At 40.4% G+C, this 27,133-nt stretch overlaps 1 protein-coding gene across 2 annotated transcripts in view; it reads left to right on the top strand.

The window, feature by feature from the left end:
• Positions 1-7,056: 7,056 nt before the first annotated feature.
• Positions 7,057-27,133, top strand: part of ITK (IL2 inducible T cell kinase) — an 81,681-nt gene continuing 61,604 nt past the window's right edge. Inside the window, exon 1 of one of the 2 annotated variants that reach the window (XM_064278825.1) lies at positions 7,057-7,350. In XM_064278825.1, coding sequence (XP_064134895.1) covers positions 7,213-7,350 — 138 coding nt within the window. In that variant the 5' untranslated portion in view covers positions 7,057-7,212. The remainder of the gene's footprint in view (positions 7,351-27,133) is intronic. The other variant, XM_064278819.1, reaches the window with a different exon arrangement.

Here is a 27,133-nt window from a genome sequence, read left to right on the forward strand (position 1 = left end):
CTCATAACCATTGTACCACCAGGGCTCTGTAGGGACTCCTAAGAGGGTATAAATTGTCTGTGGGTCATTTTCAAGGAAATCTCCCTCAACAGGACAAACAAAATGGACAAGGGATGCCAATCGAGTCAGGAGTTAGGGATGAGGGCAGGGGTGGACCCAAGCGCTGAGGGTTGGGCTCATAACTGGGCCATCAGAGTGGCATCACCCACATCTACGGAACTGCTGTCAGAGGCCTCAGCTGGAGGATCTTTGAAAACAACGACAACAAAACGCACCACAAAAACTCCCTATGAGAGAAAAATTAACAATTGTGTACCTACCACATCCAGAGAACATCACTCCAGGTTACAGCTTTACTGAGTGCTGGGCCCTTTGCCCCACAACCCTCTGCCCCCTAAGCCTGAGCCTGAAGGGGTGGGTCAGACACCAAGATAGTGTATAGGGAAGGGTGAGGAGTTGGGACAGAGTGGAGAAGCCAACATGCATCTAAGCCTGAAGCAGGCCCATACTTAGATTGGGGAAAATCATTAAATGGAATATGTGCTTGGAGTTTTGATAATTACACTGAATTGGGCTGGCTTTTCTTTATTTTATCATAGAAATTATGAGCCATATACCAAGGTAAATAAAATACAGTAAGAACCCCCATATGCCCATCGCCCAGCTTCAACACTTAGCAACTCGTGACCAAACTTCATCTATTTTCCTACCTACTTCTCCTCCTCCATTGGATTATAATGAAGCAAATCTCAGACATTATTTTATCAGTAATTGATTCAGTATGTTTCTGTACAAAATAAGGACTGCTTTTTACATAATAATGCCATATTACACCTTAGCCCCAGTTGTCTCATAATGTCTTTATACAGCTGATTTGTTTGAATCTAGATGTAACCAAAGTTCTCTCATGCTTGATATGTCTCTTAAAGTCTCTTTTAATCTGTAGGTCCTTACCTCCCACTTATTTGCTGCAGACACCGGGTCATTTTCCCATAGAGTTTTGTGTATTCTCACTTTAAATTCTCGCTTTGGCCAATTGCAAATCATGGTGTCGTCTGTCACATTTCTTTATCTCCTGTGTTTCCTGTAAAGTAGGATTTAGATCTAGAGGTTTGAACTTCTGCGTGGGTGGTTTTGTGTACGTCCTATTGCATCACATCAAGAGACATGTAATGTCTGGTTGCCTCTCTTTTTGTGATGTTAAGATTGATCAGTGGGTTCCAGTGTGGTCGGCCTAATGTATGAATTATCAGTTTTCCCACTGGCTTTTCACTTAGTGATTGTACAGTTCTTAGTGATTGTAAGATTGAAGAAAACGGTGATATTTTAATGCCATCATCCCCTCTTCATTTATTAGCTGCAATTCTCTAAAGAAGAACTTTCCCTCGTTAAATATTTGAGAACTGAACTGAGGTACAGCTCTTCAGGAAAAGTAGGGAGTATGTTGGTATAGACTGAGCTGTGTCCCCCAAAGAGATATATAGAAGTGCTAATCTCAGTATTTCTGAATGTGACCTTGTTTGGGGACTTAGTGCCTTTCTTTGGAGATATTATCAGTTAAGTCTGGTTGGGTCCTAATCCCACTCCCTTGTGAGTGGTGTCTTATAAAAGATAAGGACAGGGAGAGACAGACACACAGAGGGACGATAGAAGCCATGTGACAATGAAGCAGGTGCATGTATAAGCAGCAAGGAAATACCAAGGATTGCCAGGAGCCACCAGAAACCAGGAGAGAGGCATGGAACTGTCCCTCTCACAAAGCCCTTAGAAAGAATCGACCCAGCCAAATCCTGATTTGGACGTCCTGCCTCCAGAACTGTGAAACAATAAATTTCTGTTCTTTAAAGCTACTCGCTTTATGGTATTTTTTCCTAGGGACTAAGACATATCTTTGTTTTTCTGCCTTTTTTTCCCAGTTTTCGGAATAACAAGTTGGTTCCCTAGCGTCCTCCGAAGGTGATCAATGGGTTGAGATTTTTTTTCGAGTTATCTTACGCACTCGTGATTTTAACATTTTTGATATTCAATAAATTTGATGCCCAAATTTTCCTCTTTGCCCCACTGGGAACTGTCTGAATTTAGCTCTTGTGAGCTAAATTTTTAAAGCCAGAACAAAACATATGTTTATGTTTTACTGAAAGTAATGGGGAAAATATTGGACCTACCTAAGGTTGTATTTGGAAACCCTGGTGACATGGTGGTTAAGAGTTACAGCTGCTAACCAAAAGGTCGGCAGTTCAAATCCACCAGGCTCTCCTCGGAAACTCTATGGGTCAGTTCTACTCTGTCCTATAGGGTCACTGTGAGTCAGAATCGACTCAATGGCAACAGGTTTCTTTTTTTTTTAAGGCTATATTTAAGGGGAAACCCTGGTGGCGTAATAGTTAAACGCTATGGCTGCTAACCAAAAGGTTGACAGTTCAAATCCGCCAGGCGCTCCTTGGAAACTCTACGGGGCAGTTCTACCCTGTCCTATAGGGTCGCTATGAGTTGAAATCGACTCAATGGCACTGGGTTTGGTTTTGATTTTTTGGTATATTTAAGAAGCCCTGGTGCTGCAATGAAGAAACCCTGGTGGTACAGTGGCTAAGCACTCAGCTGCTAAGCAAAAGTTTGGTGGTTCAAACCCATCAGCTGATCTGCAGAAGAAAGATGCCGCAGTCTGCTTCTATAAAATTACAGCCTTGAAAATCCTATGGGACAGTTCTACCCTGTCCAATAGGGTCACTATGAGTCGGAATCAACTCGACAGCAATGGGCTAGGTTTGAGTTTGGTAGTGCAATGGTTAAGCACTCAGCTGCTAACTGAAAGGTCATCGGTTCGAACCCACCAGCCAGTCCGTGGGAGAAGAGACCTGACAATCTGCTCCCATAAAGATTTCAGCCTAGGAAATCCTATGGGACAGTTCTACTGTGTCCTATAGGGTCAGTATGAGTCGAAATCAACTCAAAGGCACACAACAACAAGGTTTCATTTAGGAGTGGTGCAGTGTGATAAATTATTTAGTATGGTCTTTCTTGGCATGGTCTTATAACTCCCACCCAGGTGACTGGGCAGGGATGTGCAAATAAGATAATTGTGGCCCACTAGGGGGATTGGTTGGTTTTGCCTTAAAAAAGAGCCAATTCCAGAGCAGAGAGAAGATGAAAAACGGAAGAATGAGAAACTTTTGGTTTAGGGATGGAATGAAAAAACACCGGTGGATTTAAGTATGTTGTAATCAGTTACCCAAGGCAAAAGCTATTCATGGGATTTAGGAAGGGTGAATCTAACTGTTGAGGAACTGGTTATTTGGATGCATATGGAAATGCAGAGTGATAAGAAGATGGAAGGAATACACAGAGTCACTATACCAAAAAGAATTGATTGACGTTCAACCATTTCAAGAGGTAGCATACGATCAGGAACCAACAGTACTGAAGGAAGAGGTCCAAGCTCCACTGAAGGCATTGGTGAAAAACAAGGCTTCAGGAACTGATGGAATATCAATTAAGATGTTTCAACAAATGGATGTAGTGCTGAAGGTGCTCACTCATCTATGCCAAGAAATTTGGAAGATAGCTACCTGGCCAGCTGACTGGAAGAGATCCATATTTATGCTTATTCCCAAGAAAGGTGACCCAACCGAATGTGGAAATTATCAAACAATATCATTAATATCACAGGCAAGTAAAATTTTGTTGATGATCATTCAAAAACAGCTGCAGCAGTATATCGACAGGGAACTGCCAGAAATTCAGGCCAGATTCAGAAGAGGACGTGCAACCAGGGACATCATTGCTGATGTCACATGGATCCTGGCTGAAAGCACAGAATACCAGAAAGATGTTTATCTGTGTTTTATTGACTATGCAAAGGCATTCGACTGTGTGGATCATAACAAATTATGGATAACATCGTGAAGAATGGGAATTCCAGAACACTTAATTGTGCTTGTAAAAAACCTGTACATAGATCAATAGGCAGTTGTTTGGACAGAACAAGGGGATACTGCATGGTTTAAAGTCAGGAAATGTGTGCATCAGGGTTGTATCCTTTCACCATACCTATTTAATCTATATGCTGAGCAGATAATCTGAGAAGCTAGACTGTACGAGGAAGAAAGGGGCAACAGGACTGGAGGAAAACTCATTAACAACTTGTGATATGCAGATGGCACAGCCTTGCTTGCTGAAAATGAAGAAGACTTGAAGCAATTACTGATGAAGATCAAAGACCACAGCCTTCACTATGGACTACATCTCAACATAAAGAAAACAAAAATCCTCACAACTGGACCAACAAGCAACATCATGATAAACAGAGATAAGATTGGAGTTGTCAAGGATTTCATTTTACTTGGATCCACAATCAGCACCACGGTAGAAGCAATCAAGAAATCAAAAGGCGCATTGCGTTGAGCAAATCTGCTGCAAAGCACCTCTTTAAAGTGTTGAAAAGCAAAGATGTCACCCTGATGACTAAGGTGCGCCTGACCCAAGCCATGGTATTTTCAATCACATCATATGCATGTGAAAGCTGGACAATGAATAAGGAAGACCAAAGAATTGATGCCTTTGAATTGTGGTGTTGCTGAAGAATATTGACTATACCATGGACTGCCAAAAGAATGAACAAATCTGTCTGTGAAGAAGCACAACCAGAATGCTTCTTAGAAGCAAAGATGGTGAGACTACATCTTACATACTTTGAACATGTTATCAGAAGGGATCAGTCTCTGGAGAAGGACATCATACTTGGTAAAGTAGAGCGTCAGGGAAAAAGAGGAACACCCTCAACAAGATGGACTGACACAGTGGCTGCGACAATGGGCTCAAGCACAAAAAGGATTGTGAGGATGGTGCAGGACCAGGCAGTGTTTTATTCTATAGTACAGAAAGTTGCTATGAGTTGGAACTGATTCAACGGCACCTAACAACGACAAAGGAAGGGCCAAACATAAGATTCCTTGGTTCTGTTATCAGTAATAGCTATAATGGCAGGGAAAAAGAATGTAGGGCCTGATTTTAGCATTGAACCAAGCCCAGATTCAGTTCAGTCAGAGCTAAGACCGCTAGTCTCAGGGCCAACCAAGAAAGGAAAAATCAGATTGGAACAACAGTTCTTCTATGACCATTATTCATCAGGAAGGTAGTCTGTGAGGAAACAGACAAAACTAAGAGGGTATAGTGTAAAGGAGTTGCTTCAATTTGTAGATCGGCATTACTAAATGAATTGGGAAAGTGGCTCATTTAGGAGCAATGTCTTTAGTTTTGAATGCTGCAGAATGGAAGAATGTGTTTGGGTTGATACAAGAGCCACAACTTACTATGGAATATTCACAAATGGCGATACTAGATGTATTTACACAGCAGATTACCCCAGAGGAGACAGCCAGCCTGATGGACTGGATAAAATTTGCAGTGAGATTTGTTTATTCCGAGAAAAGAAACTGCCCCCTCCCCCTCTAAATACCCAATGGAACACTCCAGAGGAAGCGCCTGGTGTGCCGCTCATGGAAGTCATGCTGGAATGGCTTTATGGTGGCAGGAGGGGGAGTGCTGAGGGGAGAGGGAGTGGTTGATGTTAGAGATGATGGAGTGGTACAGCAGCTTGGAAAAGCTGGACATCTGGGACATCTTAAACCTCTGCCTTATAGGAACTAGCTTTGTGCTGATCCTTATCAAAGAAATTATTCATTTGAGCGAGCAAAACCTAACTTCTCTGAGTGAGTTCGAAGATACTATAAGAGAGAGGATAAGATGAATTCTTGATTGTATTTTACGGAGGCTTGGCAAATGAAAAACTCCCAACTATTATCACAGCTACTGACAATATTTTGCTTTTCCAGATGAGAACACTTGTATGATGTCTGTAAATCTTTTAATCTGAAACAACCAGGAATAAATCTACCCTCCCCAAAGGAGTTTATAGTTTAGTTGGGGAAGGTAGCACTGTATTAGTTAGAATGAGTTTTGCTGCTAGTGACAGAAACTTCAAAATAACAGAAGCTTAAAAATTAGAAGTTATTTTTGTTTAAGCTAAAAAAGGCTATCCGGGCCTAGCATGGAGGGTCCATGGTCATGAGGACCTTAGGGTGTTTCAATCTTGTGCTCTATCGCATGCAATTTCCACCTCATGCTGCAAGATACCTGCTCCAGATCCAGCCATCACATCCACAATCTGGTCAGCAGAAAGGAGGGAAAAGGGTGCAAAGTCTCCCACTAAGGGACATTTCCTGGATGTCATGCTCACCACTTCCACTGTGTCCCATTGGCCAGAGCACAATCACATGACTACACAAACTACAAGGGAGGCTGGGAAATGTTGTCTTTATTCTGGCTAGCCAGATGTCAGAATCAGTTACGCAGGAAGAAGGAGAGAGCACATGTTTGGGAGAAATAGCAATTCTTGTACCAGAAAAAACAAACAAAATACAACCTCTATTGGACAATGTATTTCCACATATAATATCCTAAAATCTTAGAATAAGGTTAGGGGCATCATTTACAATACTCTCCTCCCTAACTTCTCCCAGAGTGTTTTGATTATGCCGGGGCATTCAATATATGATACAAAATTAGGCTCTAGTCTAGTAATTTATATTTTTAAAAATAAAATTTAGAGATTTGAACTCCTATATGGCAGTAATGAGTCTTCTGTTTTATTATTTATCCCTGTCCAGTACATACCATCTCTGCTTACACTAAGATTTCTTGGTTCTTTACTTCTTGCTGGAAGTAGGATTCACATACTATGTTTCAACTTACATACTAACCATAAGGCAAGATATATGACTAGTGTTATGGATTGAATTGTGTTCCTCAAAAATGTATGTCAACTTGGGTAGGCCTAATTGATTCCAGAGCCCATATTCCTACCCCTTGTGCTGTTAGATGGACTAAAGATTAAATTCTAGTCCTTAATATCATTTTGAGTCTAAGGTTCTTCAAATACCATTTCCAAACCATGTAGCAAAGGGTGTAATTTTTTTTTTCACATATACCTCTTTTGTGAATTTTGAAAGGATGTGGTTTTAGTCTTTGACATCAGGGGGAAGCTCTGCAATGCTGACTGAACCTTGATAGAAAGATAACGTTGGAGGCAAGTTGCCTTTGAACAACTCCCTGAAGATCAACGGCCTCCCCGTCGCATTCCTTGCCCAGAAGCTCTTTCCTCTGGTTGTGCTAAGGGGTGATGCCCAAGGCACATCACTTTTCAAGAATTGGATCATGAACAACTTTATCCTCCTGGAAGAACAGCTCATCAAGAAATCCCAACAGAAGAGAAGAACTTCTCCCTCGAACTTTAAAGTTCGCTTCTTTGTTTTAACCAAAACCAGCCTGGCATACTTTGAGGACCGCCATGGGGTATGTGAGCACTTTGTTTTGTCTTTCTTTGAATAGTATTTTATATTTGTACTGGGGTGATTTATATGGAATAAAATAGAAAACGGGGGACACAGACATGCTTGTCAAGAGGTGAGGTAGCTGTACATGGTGGTTTCAGTTCTAAAAATCATAGAGCTGTGAGTTGAATAGCCATCAGCTTCTTTTTCCCGCAAGGGTTAAGCTTAATTTTAAAATTATGATAATATTATACATAGCAAATGTTTTGATTAGATATAACTTGAACTTCATTTGAAATATGCTACGTGTTATGGGACATTGCTTAATAAAATATTAACATCTGATGGAAGCTGACAGATGATATTGCCCAGTTTCCTTATTTTACAGTGAAGGCAACTGGTACCAGGAATGGTTACATGATGGGTCCAGAGGCTCAGAGCCCTTGAGTAATTTGCCCACGGATTTGACAGCTAGTCAGGTGGTGGAGCCAGAATTCAAACTGTGGTAGATAAAATCAGTATTTTCTTTAATTCAACCCATTTGTGTCAACGGTCACCAGTCGCCTGACATCTTGGAATAATATTCCCTGGGCATTTAATTGAATATGGTGTTGCCCAAAATTTGCATGGCACAATGGTAAACCCCTTAAGCCCTTGGAAAACTTCCCAGGAAACTAGTATTACCAAGCAAAAAGTGACCTGTGGTGAGGACCAGCAGCTCTTATCCATAAGGTAATAGCTGCTTAGCTAAGTCAATCTTTTTGTATGTCTAAAGATACTCTCACATTCTGAAACGTCAGCAATTACAGGAGCAACATGAATAATCATAACAATGTAGTTTGGTAGAAAAAGCACTGGGCAAGTGATCTGGAGACCAAACCACTTCTCACTGGATGATTGAGCCTGAGCAAGAGTCTCTTGTTCTTTCTTTCTTTAAAAAGAAAGGTCCCTTCCTTCTTTAAAAATTTCTTTTATTCAATGAAGAGGCACTTGTTTAGTACTTCTGAGCAATTCATCAATACATGTTTGATTTCTTACTATATCACTGTACTTTTTCCATTATTAGGGTGGTAGGAAAGGGGTTGCCACCTTTATTTTACTGAAGGAGAAATAACATTAGGTGCTTAACGGTCAGGTGTGGACAAAGCTGCTCTGAGTCCTTGTTGGGATCTGACTTAGTAAGTGCAGGCAGGAGGATGGGGTCTTTTGAGAGTCAGGCTTTGAAGCATTCAGTGAATGGAGTCCTGAATAAGGCTGGACAGTTATATGCAGCCTGTGGGTGATTGACCCTTTTATGCAGTAGGTGAAATAATACTGCCTTTTTTTTTTTTTCTTTTTTTTTAAGAGGGGATAAGACTTGCTCATCTCCTTTTCACAAAACGAGAAGCAATTTAGCAGACTCTAATTGATAACAATACCGGTCAGTCAGAAAACATATGGTGATTACTGATTATGTAGAAGGCCCCTTTGATAGGTGCTCAATAAATATTTGTTGACTAAAGGAACATAGGGCCAGTAGCCAAGTTTTGAACTTCAGAGAGTCAACATACAGAGCTGATAAATCACATGGCATCAGTCAATATGTTTCTTATTGTGAGTGGGACATCTAAGGTTCTTGTTCCATATCGAAAGAGTTATCACCGGCCTTTAAATATTCTCTTTTCAAAGTCCACGTTACAGTTTTTGCCAATTTTTTTTTTCCTGACTCCACATAGCACCATCTCACTTGTTAGTCCTGATACTGATAACAGTTCCTGAGCAGAGAATTCAGTGCAGTATTATTCGTAAATAATCACAAGCCGAGTGGTCTTGATTCAGAATTTTGTTGGTTATAATTTTTCTTTAGACGATGTTGTGAAATCACTGTGCTTCATTTGAGCATTATGAAAAATTACAGCGTAATTCATTCTGTGCATGGGCGAGCCCTGGGCTAAAATCCCTAAAGTTTCCGTATAGGATATAGAAAATACATGAAAACAAAAATCAAGTTTTTTGTTTTCTAATGCCTACAGTTTATATACCTAAATAACTATTTTAAAAGCATTTCTTTAAATAGCATAGAAATTTATTGGTTAGAAATTTCTCCAAGGTCACTGAGAAAGTTAAGATAAATGAGTTATTACAGATTCATGTCCTAATTATCTACCATTGTTTAGGGCCACCGATTTGCACGAAGAAGTGCACATGCATTCCCCAGAAAAAGCAATAGCGTAATATTTATGAGAAGGAACTTTTTATTTTGAAATTAAAGCCTCAGTCTTCTGATCTGTAAATGGGTGTGATGAGAGTACCCACGTCATGATAAAATGATAAAGTGGAAGAGAGAGAATGTACTTAGGCTGAACTATTTGAAAGTACCATTTCATAGATAGAAATGGTTAGATATATAGGCAATTTTATATAGCTCAACTTAATATATAAAGTACAAGCAATCCTTGTTATTCACAGTAACTCTGTTCTATGAAATTACTGTGAACACGGAATTAGTGACCACCTATAACAGTTTTTTTTTTTTTATAACAGCACATGGTTTCTCCATAGGGTACATCACAGTCTTCTTGCGCTTAGGAACGCTAGATAGCACTTTAGCACTACCCTTCGGGGCCATTTTAAACAGAGAAATCACCGACAAAAAGTACAAACATGGAGAAAACATGACATTAATTATACCACAATAAGGACATTTGTTTGCAATATGAGAGTGGAAACCAGAAGGCAGCACATCACTTCGTTCAGCTTCAGCAGACACTGCGCATGATGAACAACTCAAATTTTTCAATGCTCGGTACATGTCCACAAAAACACTGCAAGTGTTGATTCTGGAGTCACAAATAAGTTTTAGCAAGTAGACAAATTTGCAAATATGGAATACAGGAATAATGAGGATCGACTGTACTGAGCATAGGTCCTGTCACGTACTAAGAATGAGCCATTATTTGTACCGTCTCTGAAGGAGCTAGTAGTAGGCTGGCATAACATATTCATTTTCAAATGAAGGGAAAGATTAAAGAATTCTTCAAAGACAAGCTAAAAGCAGGGTCCTGGATTCCTTCTATGCTGTGACTAAATATAAGTTTGTGCGGAGAGACGTGCACACATCATGAGCTGTGTGAAGCTGAGCCTCTCGGGGTCTCAGCTTCTTTTTCTCTTTTTTCATTTGAATTGTGTTCCTTGTAGTTCTGACAGTCTGTGATTTTATACTATATGAAAAACAACTCTTCCACGTACTCAGGAGCAAATTCTGTAAATTCTGCAAATTAAACCTTTTTTTTCTAATTTTTAATACTGATGTCTCTTGTCATTATAATGCTGATAGAATAAGCGAGCCTCTTATTTTAACATGGATTTAGTTCTGGCGTAAGATGCCTGTTTCCCCTGTTGAGATGTTCAAGTGTTTTCAGAAAGGCCAGGAAGCCCTTTCACCATGCTGGATCAGTGGGCTAAAATCATCTCTAGAAGATCCACAAAGAAGCATAGAGTGGGCAGGTAGCAGCTTGCAGGTGGGTGTGATTTCACACGTTCCCCTGTGCTTGCCGATTTCTTTGCAAAGTGGTCTCTGATGGTTGAAATTCTTTAACAGAAGACAGTGAGAGGTAAGAGCCCAGCGGTGTGTTGGTAAATCCTTAACAACCTCTGCAATGGTGGAGAAGGAAGTGTTAGGAGCCCCGATTCATAGTGTTTGGTGATATCCCTGATGTAGATACTCCCACCATGGCTATTTCAAAGTACAAATGTGGCATCTACTGACTGACAACATTCCCGAAAATTTAGCAGCTGGCTTTTGTAGGCCAGTACAAGCCAGATCCAGCACACCACCAGCAGCTTAAATGTAAACAGCCCCTGGAGAGGTAGTCACCAACTGGACAACATACAAGTAGTCCTCAACTTGCAACAGGGTTCCCTTCCGATGACTACTCCATCATAAGTTGGTTCTGACGTTAAGTTGAATACCTCAGTTTTTTTTGTTGTTTTCATTATTATTCCCTTTTATTATCAGTATCTTTATAAACCCAATCTTTGTCTTTGAGAGTTGGCTTGAGAATGATAACATCAGCAAAATTACACATTGCAACATTGTGTTGTTGTTGTTGTTGTTAGGTGCTGACGAGTCAGTTCCGACTCATGGCAACCTTACGTACAACAGAACCAAACACTGCCTGGTCCTGCGCCATCCTCACAAAAGTTGCTATGCTTGAGCCCATTGTGGCGGCCACGGTGTCAATCCGTCTCATTGAGGGTCTTCTTCTCCTTCACTGACCCTGTACTTTACCTAGCATTATGTCCTTCTCCAGGGAGTGATCCCTCCTGATAACATGTCCAAAGTATGTGAGACGTAGTCTCGCCATCCTTGCTTCTAAGAAGCATTCTGGTTGTACTTCTTCCAAGACAGATTTGTTCATTCTTTCAGCAGTCCATCGTATAGTCAGTATTCTTCGCCAACACCACAATTCAAAGGCGTCAATTCTTTGGTCTTACTTATTCCAGCTTTTGCATGCATATGAGGTGACTGAAAACACCATTGCTTGTGTTAGGTGCACCTTAGTCTTCAAGGTGATATCTTTGCTTTCTAACACTTTAAAGAGGTCTTTTGCAGATTTGCCCAGTGCAATCTGTCTTTTGATTTCTTGACTGCTGCTACTGTGGATGTTGATTGTGGATCCAAGTAAAATGAAATCCTTGACAACTTCAATACACACATCATATGTACTACATATTACTAATGGTAAGATGTACATACACACACACACAAAAAACAGGCAGTTGTAAGTGCTGTTCACTGTAACTCGAATGCATCATAAGTTAGGGACTACCTGTACTTAGCTGCGCGTGACTGATATTATATCCTGTTCAGGGGTAAAGAGAGAAACTGAGGGCCTTGTCTGTTAAGTAAGCACAGGAATGAAGAGGCAGCATAGACAGAGACAAACATCATAGACTGGTGAGGCCAGAGCAGCCAACTAGAGCTGGCTCAAATCCAGCCACTTCCTAGATGTCAGGCAAGATATCTAACCTTTTTAGTACTGTTTTCCATTTGTAAAGTAAGGACCCAGGGTCACCTACCTCAAGTAGTGTTGAGTATTTCATGAGAAAAGTATGTTAAAAGCTTAACGTTAATTACTACTTGGTAAGACCATTATTCAAGTCCCCGAGTGGTGCAAATAGTTAAGATGCTCAGCTGCTAACCAAAAGGTTGGAGGATCCATGCAGAGGCACCGCAGAAGAAAGCCCTGATAATCTACTTCTAAAAAATCAGCCACTGAAAACTGTGTAGCACAGTTCTACTCTGAGGCACATGGGTCACCATGCCTTCTTCCAAAATCAAAGCTGGCGGATATGGAGATGTTCCCTTGCCTTACTTTGTTTATTTTTGCTGTTGTTGTTACGTGCCATTGAGTTGATTCTGACAATAAGGGCCCTATAGGACAGAGTGGAACTGTCTCATAGGGTTTCCTAGGCTGGCAAAAAAAAAAAAAAATTTTTTTTTTCTTTTTTTTTTTAATCTTTACAGGAGCAGATTGCCAGCTCTTCTCTCCTGCAGAGCCTCTGGCGGGTTAAAACCACCAACCTTTTCGTTAGCAGTCAAGCGCTTGCTCAACCATTACACCAGGGGCACCTTTCCTTGCTTTAGGAAACGTTATTGCATAGCATTCAAAAACACAGCTTCTGGTGTCAGACAGATCTGGGTCAAAGACCTGCTTCCCCACTCTAGGGCTGTGTGACTTAATGTGGTACTACCTTTAAAAAGCTATTCACTTTTTAAAAGCTGAGTAAACATTCTTTCTTGATGTTATTTCCCATTAACGAGGTGGAGGTTACCTATTCTGATAGTAATAACTAACCTTTATTGAGCACTTACTATGTGTCAGACACTGTGTTAAATGTGAATCATTTCATTTAATCCTTACAAAAACCGGTTGCCATCAAGTCGATTCTGACTCATGGCAACGCCATGTATGTCAGAGTTGAACTATGCTCCATAGTGTTTTCGATGGCTGATTTTTCAGAAATTGATTGCCAGGCCTATTCTTCCAAGGCACCTCTCAGTGGACGTGAACCTCCAATTTTTCAGTTAGCGGCTGAGCATATTAATGGTTTGCACCACCTAGGAACTGCTAATCCTTACAACCGCCCTGGAAGTTAGGGACTATTATTACCCAGATTTACAGAGAAGGAAACTGAAGCAAAGAGAGTTTAAGTAACTTGCCTGAGGTCCCAAATATCTCCAGAGCCTACAGCCTCTCTGATAAGTGGTGATTATTATTTTTAGCAGTTGTTACTTGTAGGTAACCAGGGCCTCCACAGAGTTATGACAGAATGTGCAATGCTCTCTTGCTCTGAAGTCCTCAATGCAAAGAGCAGTCTTGGAAATCAGCACCCCCATACCACAGGGGTCTTCCCTGTGAGGGATGTCATGAGCTCCATCATTTCCACACATATTCCAGAGCAACTCTTTGTTTTTCATTCACTTCTGGGAGACGTAATATGTATCCACAAAGAAATGAGAGGCTTGGCAGACTCTGCTTCCACCTGCCCTAGTGGAAGTTTCTGGCATCTGTCGCCTGGGACTGCTACAGCCTCCTAACAGCCTCTCTGCATCCTCTATCCCCGCCTCCACTCCATTCTCCACATAGCAGCCAAAGTGAGCTTTTCAAATGGAGAAAGCTGACATGTCCCTCAGTGACTGTTCCCACTGTGCTGAGGGTGGATGCCAGAATCTACTGCAGGGTCTCCTTTGTCTCAGCTGGTGCCCCTCTTTCTCCCATCTATCTGGGCTCCAACCATACCAGATTTTCTTCAACCTTAAGGGCTCATTTTAAATGTCACTAGCTTAGGGAGGAAACGCTGGTAGTGTAGTGGTTAAGTACTACGACTGCTAACCAAAGGGTCGGCAGTTCGAATCTGCCAGGTGCTCCTTGGAAACTCTATGGGGCAGTTCCACCCTGTCCTGTAGGGTTGCTATGAGTTGGAACTGACTCGACGGCACTGGGTTTGGTTTTGGTTTTTTTAGCTTAGGGAAGCCTTCCTTGATTTCTATAGACCAGGTCATCTCCTCCTGCTATGCTGTGCTGTGCAACATGCACCCTTTCTTACAGCACATGACGAAGTTGTAATTACCCATTTGTTAATGAGATTATTTTATTAATGTCTCTCTCTCTCACATGCACACACACATCACATTAGACTATAAGTTTCATAAGAGCAGGCAGCCGTGGAGGCAGTCAATTTGCTGAAGATGGTAACTCCAGTGTCAAGTATAGTGCCTGACGCATACTATTTACTCAACAATTATTTGTAGAAGGAAAAAGGGAGGTAGGGAGAAAGGAAGGGAAGAAGGAAGAATGTGAGATATATATCCAGTTGGAAAGGTTAGAGTTTAACAAGTGAACCCCTAACGAAACAAAGTTCAATGCCAAATGAATAGAGAACAAAAGACTTCAAAAAAGAGAGAGAGATTTCTGGGCGTCACCAAAACTCATTGCCGTCGAGTCTATAGGACAAAGTAGAACTGCCCCATAGCGCATCCAAGGCTTTAATCTTTACAGAAGCAGATCGCCACATCTTTCTCCCGCTGAATAGCTAGTGGTTTCGAACCACCAACCTTTTGGTTAGCAGCCAAGTACTTAACCACTGCAGTAGCGGTTCATGGCCTTGCCTTGAAGGAAGAAGAGAGAGATTCAGGTAGTTGGAATTTTAAGAGTCGGATCAGAGAGGCACAGGTAGGAACCAGCAGGCAGGCCAGCCCCCCAGGCTCCAATTCCTTTTAAGAGGACAAACAACTTTGTCCTCTTTTTCCTTCTATCCTGCCTTATTCTTCCTTCTTTCCTTCTTGCAGCTAACTGCTTTGCAGATCAATTTCTTAGAGCTTGCTGAGGCTACCTGAGCATTTTTGCCTGAGACTTTCATCAGACGTGGTATCTCTCCACTTCATTCCTACATGATTCAGGAGCCTTCTAGGTCATTTTCAACTATGACCTACAAAACACTTCATCCAGTGGTCCCTGCCTGCTTTTCCAATGTCATTTCACACCACACTCTGTTATCCATGAGACTTCTATCACTTCTGTCTTCTTTCTTCTTTCTAAGCCCTTTCTCTTTTCCAGGCTCTTTCCTCTTTTGAAGCTTACTCTCCCGTTAGGGCCAGGAATAGGGTGAGGCAAGTGAGGCACGCACTTAGGGAGGGACTCATTCTTAGGGTCATGCCGATGCAGGGTCTTTGCATTAGCTGCCTCCATCTGCCTACAACACTCTTTCTCCCTATATTTTTAGGGTTGTTTCTTTCTTGTCTTCAATTTCTTCAAATATTTTCCCAGTGTCCTGTTTCTTTTTTTTTTTAAAGCACATAGATATTTCATTACTCCAGTATCTGTACGTATTTGTTGAGTTTATTAACGTGCCTCCTTGTTTATTTTCTGTCTTGACTATCTTGCTCAATCGCCGTATCCCCAACATCTAGAAGAGTGCTGGGCATATAGCAGATGGTTATTAAATACCTGGTGAGTGAACAAAGGTCACCTAACTCAAAGTGAATTCAGAAAAGCAGATGGGCCTTGTCTAACCAGGTAAAGAAAAGTGAGAACCCAAGAAAAGTACTATACAATTAGGTCACCCAAGGTCCCAAATGTGCAATTTGGATGTCTGCCTTAATAGAGTTTCATCATAAATTGATTTTTTGCCTGTGTGTAGTGATGTTGATGTCTCATGGAGACAGCCTTTGCATGGAAGATTTTTGTTTTGGAGGTGAATACTCCTACATTAAAATTAGATTCGATAGCTGCAGCCGAGGGACTGGTATACACATTAATCAATTTCTACAGTAAAAATAGGCCATGGAGAAATACTGTCAATATGAGAGCTCAGTTTCTGGCTCAGTATGCAAGAGAGGTTTAACTGAAAACACAAGCATCCAGTTTCTTGAACTATGAGGTTCACATAAAATAAGACAACTTTATATCAAATCACACCACCCATCTGTCGGTTTGTTGTACTGTGGCGGCTTGCATGTTGCTATGATGCTGGAAGCTACGCCACTGGTATTCCAAACACCAGCAAGGTCACCCATGGTGGACAGGTTTCAGCAGAGCTTCCAGACTAAGAAACACTAGAAAGAAAGGCCTGGTGATCTACTTCCGAAAATTATCCAATGAAAACCCTGTGGATCACAGAATATTGTGCTCAGAGTTCTGCTCATTTACTTTGGCTGCATCATCAGCGGCGACCGATTGCTGGAGAATGACATATTTGTTAAAGTGGAGGGTCAGCCAAGATGAGGGAAACCCTCAGTGAGGTGGATGGACATAATAGCTGCAAAAATGGACTCAGACATACCAACAATCATGAAGATGGTACAGGACTGGGAAACGTTTTGTTCCGTTGTACGTGGGGCTACCAGGAGTCAGGGCTTACTCGATGGCAACTAACAACAACATATCGAATCCAGAAATTGAATCAGAAAACCAATTTAAAGCTCTTCTAAAATTTTCGTTGTCTAAATATATTAAATCCTTATCCACTATTTCCTTACTAACAATAAATTCTATTCATCAGAGCCTTGGTGGTGCAGTAGTTAAGAGCTCAACTGCTAACCAAAAGAATGGCTGTTTGAATCCACCAGCCACTCCTTGGGAACTCTATGGGGCAGTTCTACTCTGCCGTTATGAGTATCAAATCTAGAATTGAGTCAGAAAACCACTTTAAAGCTCTTCTAAAATTTTCGTTGCCTAAATATTAAATCCTTATCCACTATTTCCTTAACTAACAATAAATTCTTCCATTTGTCAGTGAGTTGATAGGCCTACTGAAAATAAAGTAATACTTCCAGGATACGATTTTCATGCAGAGAGCAGTTCGGGCTTCCCTTCATGACACTCGGGGACCTCAGTAAAAGAGATCCAGAAGAGGGAACGAAGTTTTGAAATGGTTTCTCATGAACATACAATTCCCGTTCTAGATCAAATGTTTACCCCAGCCCTTGAAATTCAGTAAAAAGTTTTATTGGTAATTTACTAGAATAAAAACTTGATCCAAGGTCTTATGTTGCCATATAATTCCCATTAACCTGAAGTCATTTATAAGTAGGCTTCTCATTTTTTTAATTTTCCTTTTTTAATTAAAAAAAATCATAGAAATTATATATGCGTGTTACAAAAAAAATCAAATATAGGGCTTTTTTTTTTTTTCCCAAAACTGCATATATTATGCCAAGACCTTTTTGTTTCGCCTAACATTGTATCCAAGAAACGTTTCTATTTTGGTACACTTAGATTCATTCATTTGTTCAACAAACATTTCTTAAGCATTTACTATGCGCCAGGCACACACAGTGGTTAAAAAAACAAGGTTTCTGCCCTCATAAATTTACATTCTAGTGGAAGACACAGACAAAACAGATAACAAGCAAGTATATAAATACATAGGATAGATGCAGACTGTGGTAGGTTCTATGAAAACACCTAGCCGTAGCTGGCCGGGTTGGGAGGAGGGTTGGTCAGAGAAGGAATTTATATTTGGTGGAGGCTTGAAGGATGAGAAAGAGCCAGTCAAGAAATATGGGAGAGCATTCCAGGCGAGGAAGGCACAAATGCAAAGAACCTAGGTGGGAAAAGGCTTGGCCTGTTTGAGTAACAGACTCAAACATACAGAGTTCAAGAGTGGAAGTCCAAGATGAGGAGGCAGAAGCCAATATACGTGGACCCTTGTGGAGTTTGGATTCTTATCCCAACTATAACAAAAAGCAAGGTGCCCTGGTGGGACAGTTGTTAAGTGCTCTGCTGCTAGCAAAAGGTCGGTGGTTCAAACCCACCAGCTGCTCCTCAGGAGAAAGTTGTGGCAGCCTGTTTCGGTAAAGATTTACAGCCTTGGAAATCCTATGGGGCAGTTCTGCTCTGTCCTATAGGGTCAGTATTCACTGGAATCGACTCGATGGCCGTGGGGTATAAGCAAAAGCTACTGAAGGGTTAAAGCAGGAGAGTGATCCCATCCATTTTACATTTGGAAGGACTATTTGGGCAGATTTGGGGATAGCAGATTATACAAGGGGCAGGAGTAGCAGAAGCCAGGAAGTCAGGCAGAGCCTACTGCAGTAGTCCAGAATTAATTAGTTCTTCTGACCTTTTGTGTTATATGGTATTCTATGAGTTCTTCAGCTGTTTTATGTTTTAACTTTCTTCTAGTATCCCTCTTCCAGAGGGTACTGTGTCCAGGATCCTACTCCATGTTTTAATGGAATAGCACCTGATGTATAACTTGGCTTAGAGCCATCACTAAGCTCGGGCAGCCTTTAGCATCAAAGACTGAAAACAAAATAGAATTAAGTCGATTTTGAGAAATCTGAACAGACAAAATGATAAGCTTTCATATCCCCATATTGTTGAAAAGATTAATGAAATAATTACACCCAAAATATTCTCCATAATGCTTTTGTCTAAAGGCATCAATATACATATCTCTGTGGACACTTCCCTTATCTCTCATGTGGACATAACTTTCATGTAGTTATAATCCCAATGCATAAGACAATTTTGTATTCTACTTTTTCCATTTATTCTTCTGTAGATACATTTTTATATATATGGCCACCAAAGAAATCATTTTCTCATATATGTGGTTTTTTAATGGTTGAGTTGTTTCATTTCAGAGACGTTGTTCTTGTTGTTAGGTGCCATCAAGTTGGTTCTGACTCATAGCAACCCTATAGGGCAAAGTTTAATTGTCCCATAGGATTCCCAAGGAGCAGCTGTAAATTTGAACTGCTGACCTTTTGGTTAGCAGCTGAGATCTTAACCACTATGCCACCAGGACTCCATTTTAGGGATACCCTTGTCTATTTTGTGGATTTGGATGAGTTGTTTCCAGGTGTAGTGAAAATACTTTGAAAATACTAGCATACCTAATATAGGGCTATTTCCTTTTAAAAATCTGTTCTTTAGATAGAGTTCCACAAGTGGGATAACTGTGTCATAGGATAAGAACACTTTCTGGCTTCTACCATCCTCCAAAGAGACTGAAGTGATGCACAAGGCCGAAAATGGCATCATATTTGTTACTGGAACAGTTATAGAAGATTCTAAGAACAGGCTAATAAAAACGAAAGAATTCTTTCCTTATGGTGATTTTCAGGTATACTATTTACCTTTATAGGCTGTGAACATTATAATGAGAGAGAATATATAATATTTTATAAATGGGTGAGATGATTCGATTTAAAGTTAATCCTATATACATGTTAAAGAGCCCTGGTGACACAATGGTTAAGCGCTTGGCTGCTAACCAAAAGGTCGGCAGTTTGAACCCACCAGCCACTCCTCGGGAGAAAAGACCTGGTGATCTGCTCCCATAAAGATTACAGTCTAGGAAACCCTATGGGGCAGTTCTATTTGGTCACACTGGGCCACTATGAGTCGGAATCAACTCAAAGGCATACAACAACAACAACATATACAGGTAAATGAGTCTTCCATCTATGTAGTAAAATTTAAGGAGTACCAAAAAACCTTCCACTCCACAAAAATCAATCTGCTTAATTGATTCTCTTGGGAAGTCTAAAAGGATCACATGATTGAGCTCTTTGGGTTAGATCATCAAGCATCTTTACCAAGAAACAAACGAAATATCAAAAGGATATCACATAAACCATTTATGTCTGCTCCTTAGAGGTCAGTCACAGTTTTAGACAGGGCCTAAGGGATGGAAGGTCCCAGACAGGTTGTAATTCTAGAAAAGTGGTATGTGGTGAGGTGGTTAAAAACAGGGCAACTTAATAGAATGGAGGCATTGCACTCATTACCTGGATAACCTTGGTCAATTCCTTGCTCTCCCTTGAGTTTAGATTCCTTATCCATAAAATCAAGGGAATGGACTAGATCAGTGGTTTTCATTCTTTTTAAAGCAGCAGGACCCTCTTTTGGAACAAAATCATACATGTTATCCACATTTCTATATCTAAAACAGATGGAAATGGAATGAACCACTGTGGTTAAAGTAGGAACAGGGAGGCTGCCCAGAACGCTACCCCCCTGGCCTGTCCCTTGACCTTCAAAGACTACCAAGGTGCCTTCCGATTCTAAGACTCTGGTCCCCCTAGGGTATCGATTGCATAGTAAGTACTGGAAGGACAAGAGTCAGTTTAGAAAATAATTTCACCTCTAACCCTTCCAGCTCGAACAAGAAAAAACTGTACAATAGTATCTCTCTGCCAATGATACCAGAAATTCACAAAAAGAGATAGAGATTAGCTAAACATGGAAACCTTCCCAGGAAGTGAACCAAGAGATGATTAATAACTGTGGCTGATAAAATAAGCAAGTTGCCAAAATCGGAACATGGCACCAAGAATGTGAGAAGGCAGATGTTTAAATGTAACCAAGATCAAATCTAAAATAATAAGAGCCAATATTTTTTAATATTTAATAAGTTCTTGCTGTGTTCCAGGACACTGGATTAAGTGCTTTTTGTGTATCATATCATAAATATTCACAATAATATCACCACATGCATTAAAACCCAGTGCCGTCGAGTCGATCCCGTCTCATAGTGACATGCATTAGGTCCTATCATTATCCCCATTTTATAGATGAGAAAAGTAGAGACTTACAGAAGTTAATTATCTTTTCCTAGGTCATACATATGGGATAAATATCAAAAGCTGAGTTAAATATCCTTCAGTGGGCATTTTCAGATCTAAGATTCTTTGTGTAGAAGTCTTGTCACAGAAGCTGTGGTGGCTGATAAGGGAGAGTTGGTCAAGGATTCATGTGAGTTTCCACCACCGTCTAATGAAGGTCATGAGTGGGGACCAGCGGGAGTGCCCCCGTTGTCCTGAGTAACAGTGAAAACAACATCATCAACAACAATCGGCATCACAGCTAGCAGTGGACAGAACATTTTTCTGTGGATTTTCTCACAAGTTCTTTGAAGTAAGTACAAGTAAAATTCTCTTTTAAAGAGGAGGAAATTGAGACGCAGAGAAGTTAAGTAATTTTGCCCAAGATCATAAGAGTGGCAAGAAGTGTAAAAGTGACACGTTGCCTGGAGAGGAAGTGGTTCCCAGTGTTTGGACTCCATACTCACCAGTGCCATCTTTCATGATAACTATTTGGTTGCCCAAATATGATTTCCTTTGATAAGAATTCTCTGAAAAACCAACACAAGCATCTTGGCCATCGTGTCCCTCACTACTAGTTCGCAGTGTATGCTTCTGTTCACCCGGACTCAGTGGGCTAACAAAATTGAGTTCTATTCCTGTGCCTGGGGCAACCTTAACAAAGGAGCATATGCTGCGTAAGGCTCACCTCTGTTTAGTTTACCAGATTAACTAATAATAATACACCAAAACCAATTGTCATCGAGAGGATTCCAACTCATGGTGACCCCATGTGTGTCAGAGTAGAACTGTGCTCCACAGGGTTTTCAGTGGCGGATTTTCTAGAAGTAAATCAACAGGACTTTTTTCCAAGGCACTTCTGGGTAGACTTGAGCCTCTAAGCTTTTGACTAGCAGCCAAGTGCAGTGACCTTTTGCACCTACCCAAAACCAAACCATACCAGTTGCCACTGAATCGATTCTGATTCATAATGACCCCAATAATAATAATAGATACCCTTCATTGCACACTTTCTGGGAATAATGTTCTGGGATGGTTATACCCAGAGTGGTAATACAAGAAGGAACTCCATGTAGATGCTATCATTCAGGACCAGGGTCCCAAAAAAGGAGACCAGGGAGTCACTAACACCAAACTTCATCTATCTTTACAACCCATACAGTAGCCAACTTCATGTACAATGATCTAACTTCGTATTTCCCAAAGTGGGGTATCACTGGGAGCACCCAAAATGGCAGATGGATAAATATGCTTTTGATCATGTTTTTAACTTAATAGTTACATGTTCACTACAATTTATATTAGAAAATACTGTTTTTTTATTTATAGTAGTGATTAAATTTTCCTTTTAGAATATATTCGTTTAAGCAAAAAAGTAAGTTAATGGAAGAATAATATTAAAATTGAATACCATTTGATGGTACCAGATTAGAACAGAAATTGCAAAAGAGTTGGGATGCAAATGACTAAAGCCTGAGAACACTAGATCCATGGAATTGCAACAGGAACTACGATTCATGACTCATGACTATTGCTTTTAAATACAAGCAGCCCCCAGGTTATGAATGAGATCCAGTCCTAATTGTGCCATTAAGTCAAATTTGTAGGTAAGTTGGGACAGGTGCCTATGGATCTTATTTAGTCTTACAGCTGTACTTTAGTGCAAGGAAAGGCTTGAAGCCTTTTCAGTGATTTATTAAAAAGCTGCATGTGCAGCAAGCGAAGTTCATTGTGATGAAGAATTTGTTGCGAGTAGGACTTGGTGCAATCATTTCAAAGTGAGGGCAAATGTACATAGCGTTAAAGGGCAAGAACTAGTTGTCCATAAGTCAGATGTTTGTAGCCCGGGGACTGCCTGTAGTTCAGAGAGTGGAATGCTGCAAATGCTAAAATGTGCTCCACTTTTAACAAAACGGTTAGAGGTTTGAGTCTACACAGAGGCACCTAAGAAGAAAGGCCTGGTGACCTACTTCCAAAAAATCAGCCATTGAAAACGCTATGGAGCACACTTCTACTCTGACCTGGGGTCACCATGAGTTGGAATCAATTCGACAGCAACTGGTTTGTTTGTTTTGACATTTGGAGATGGAGAGGTCCTTCCAAAGAGCCCATTTGGATAGAGAAGCTCAGAGGAGCAGGGAAGACAGGAAAAAGAGGTCCTTTCAGGCCTCCACACTGTACCTGGATGGCTGTAACCCAGGAACACAGTGAACAAATGAACCTGCTGCCAAAAATCTGTTCTGACCTCCAAACTTCTCTGAATTCAAGAAAAAGTTGTTATAATTCAAGAAAAAAAGAAAAAGCCAGTTATAAATTTCGGTGACATTAAACCAAAAACCCAAACCTATTGCCGTAGAGTCGATTCCTATTCCTAGTGACCCTATAGAACAGAGTAGAACTGCCCCATGGGGTTTCTGAGAAGCTGGTGAATTAGAGCTGCCGACCTTTCGGTTAGCTCATAACCACCGCACGGCTAGGGCTCCTCAGTGACATTAAAAAAAAAAAGGTTAGTATATTTCACACTGCTTTTCAACTGTGTTGCAAATTGGTATAATTGGTTCACCAAGAAAATTATTGTTGCCGGAATAAACCTTTGCCCCTTTGCATCTATGCCTATTGAACTTCCCATCTGTGGATTGATAGTCACTTTTGTTAGAGAATCTTCTACAAAATCCAGACTAATTTTAAAAAATTATTGAATCGATAACATATTACATAATTCAAATGAAAAATTACATAATGTGACAAATCTCCTATCCTTGTCCCAAGCCACCCAGTTACCCTGCCTGAAACCAACCAATATGATCAACATTTTCTTAAATTCTTCCAATGAGAATTTATGTATATATAAGTAAATACAAATAAACATTCTTCTTTCCCTCCTTTCTATACAATGGTAATATACTATACACACACATCCTAACCTTACTTTTAGTCATTTAACAATACGTTTTAGAGTTCAATCCATAGCAATACACAAAGACCTGTTCATTCCTTTTTTATGGCTGCATAATATTTTGTTGTCTGGATAAGAAATTTCTCTTAATGATAGACATTTAGCCTGTTTCCAGTTGTTTGCTATTACAAACAATGTGGAATGAACAACCTTGTAGGCATGTCACTTTCCATATGTTCGAGTATGTCTATAGTAGTTGTTTTCAACCAGGAGCAATTTTGCCTACCAGAGGACATTTGGCAATGTCTGGAGACATTTTTGTTGTCACAGCTGGGAGCAGGGGTGGAGGTTCTACTGGCATCTGGTGGGTAGAGGCCAGAAAAAAAACATAGATCCTGCTAAGTATCTACAATGCATAGGACAGCCCTCCACAACAAAGACTTATTCAGCCCAAAATGTCCGTAGTGCTGAGGCTGAGAAACCCTGGTCTGTAGAAAACATTTTTAGAAGTGAAATTGTTGTGTCAGAGGATATTTGCATCTGTTATTCTGTCCAATATGACCAAATAAAAGTTGTACTAATAAACACTGCCCAGGCCACATGTGAGAGGCCTGTTTTCTCAAAATGTTACCAACACCATTGTCATGTGTTTTGATCTTTGCTAGTCCCACAGGTTAAAAAAAAATACTATCTCAGTGTAATTTATTTACATTTCTGTTATAGTGAGTTTAAGCATCTTTTCATATGTTTAAGAGCCATTAATATTTGTTCTCTGTGAATTGTTTAAAACTGTTAGTCTTTTCCTTAATTGTAGGGACTTTTCATCTATTAGCTAAACTCTTCCTGCAGACTGGTTTTAACCTACATTTGCATTGTCAAGAGATTTTTATCCACCTGCCAATCATTCTGGAAATCATACTCAAAGCGACTTTCATTAAGAATTTTGTCACAGGGTTCACAAATATCACTTTCTGCTGCACACTTGGTCTCACTTGCTGTTCCCTTAATTAATCAATTAACAAATATCAAAGAACCCTTGCCTTGGTGCAGGGAGTTATTTCTTGAAATGCGGTGAAATTATCAGTTTACAGCATTTGGCTACTGACTCTTCAGTACTTGAAAGGAAGATACATAATATATCCTTTCGAACTCATTGAAAACCTCATATTCCCTATTCTGGAAAGCAGGAGGGCTTTGAAAGAGCATTCACAGACCAGAGACACTGAGTGCCACGGTGTGCTGGATGCCTTGAGGGTGGATATACTCCGTGCCTGCCACATAACACTCTTGTTCTGATTTTCCAAATAAGTCCTTTTCTCTCTGTCCAGTTTTGTAAGCAAATCTTAACCAATATTTTTTCATGGTAGGGTCACTAATATTTTTATCTAAGATGGATTGTGCTCAGAAATTATTCCTAAACTATTGCTTCACTTATAAGAGAAATATGCCCACATAAAGGCACACAGACTTGCGTTATTAGAATCTGTGAAGAAAATGGTTACCCGTCAAGAAGAACATGAGAGGGTCTGTCATGATCTTGAATTGCTATGGATTCAGAAGAGCAGGTGACAGGTGCTGCATGGCTGCTTCTTACTGCTAGTGGGGTTATGAGGTTACAAGGCCAAAGAGTGGCAACATTTTGTGTACCCAGCATATGATATATGCCACTTAGCTTTCTCCTGTAGTCACTGGCGAACACTGTATTACAGTGCAGTGTTTTTAACATTTCTGACTGCTGTAAAATATTAGTTTTATTTTTCTGCTTACTAACCCTTCCTACTCACTGTAAAAACTTCAAGTGTTATAGAAATATGTAACTTAGATTGCGAAAGCCTGCGATGGTGCCACCTACAAGCAAGAACCAGTGTTAACGGCCTCCGGCAGCCACAGAATAGATGAACCATAACTAATTTTACCATCCCCCTATCGGTGGGTCTTTAGGTTCTTTTTAGGTTTTTGGTGTGATAAATAATGCTGCTTTGAACGTCCTTATTCTTGTATCTTTATATATTTTGAGCAAATGTTTCTGTAGAATAAATCCTGTAAGGGAAGTTATTTATTTACTTAACTCTTTTTTTAATACAACAAAAGAAATATATGTTCATGGTAAAATATTCAAACAGTACCAAAGGATATTAGGTGAAAAGAAAAAGCTCTCTTCCACTCCCTACCCTCAAACCCCAGAACTACCCCTACAGGTATATGCTCTTAATAAATTTATTGTCATAAGATACATTTATAATTTTAATAGAAGATCCCAGATTGCCATCCAGAGACTATATGAGACTCTAGCCCTTTTCCTTTTCTTTCTTTTTACTTATTTGGTAAAATTCTCACTTTTTTTCTTTCGGGTAGTCAGAGTGCTACTATTGACAAGATGGCAGATGACAAGAGTGTTTTCCTCACAGCACAGTGTGCCTCATAGTAAACCACAGTATGACAACGCTGAGGTGAAGAAGGCCAGATGACTATGGTTTCATTATGACTAAAAGGCCTTGTGGAAAAGAGGAAAGAAAAGAAGGCAGGTGTAGGATGGATCATACTTTCCTGGCTTTAAATTGGTCCAGGGAGCCTCAAAAACTGCTGCTTTAGCTCCAGATCTTCCCAGAGCTTTCAAGTTTAGTGGAGTTAGGTTCAGCCGAAGATGAGCTAGGGAGGGGAGGAAACAGCAACAGCTAAATAAAAATTGCACTGGTGTTTTAGAGGTTGCCACTTTTTTACAACTTTCTCCTTTTTTCATAGAAACGGTCATGGTCACATCTTTATTAGGTGCCAAGCACCATGCTAGGGGCCTTCTATAGCTCAGGTCATAATGACCTTGAGTGCACCTGTCAGCGTTTCCATTATTACTGAAGAGGAAACCAAGCTCAGAGAAGAGAAACAACTTGCACGACGTTTCATATCATCGTTCAAACTGTGGCTTTGCCAAATCCAGGATCCTTGCTTTCCTCCCGCTGCCACATAAGAGCTCCCTTTGTTGTGAGAGACAGAAATCTGAGTTAGGAGAACAGGAGGGAGTTTGTGGGTCACCTTGAGCATGTTGTACAGAGGGGATGAAACTAGATCCCAAGAAGAACTCTAGAACCAAGTTTCAAACCGATAGTCTGCATTCTACTGGGGGCAGGGAAAACAGCCCCCAAATCAGTCACTGAAGTTTCATTTCATATGACATTAGCTTTAATTTCATTTGTGTCATTGTGGGATTTCAGGTTGGTACAATGGCTATACGACACTCAGAAGAGGAATTGAGCCTCTTCTTTTAAATGTCTTGTTAAAAATCACCACCAGAAAGATTGCCTACTCTTAAAG

This window comes from Loxodonta africana, chromosome 2, assembly GCF_030014295.1.
Source record: "Loxodonta africana isolate mLoxAfr1 chromosome 2, mLoxAfr1.hap2, whole genome shotgun sequence".
NCBI lineage: Eukaryota > Metazoa > Chordata > Mammalia > Proboscidea > Elephantidae > Loxodonta > Loxodonta africana.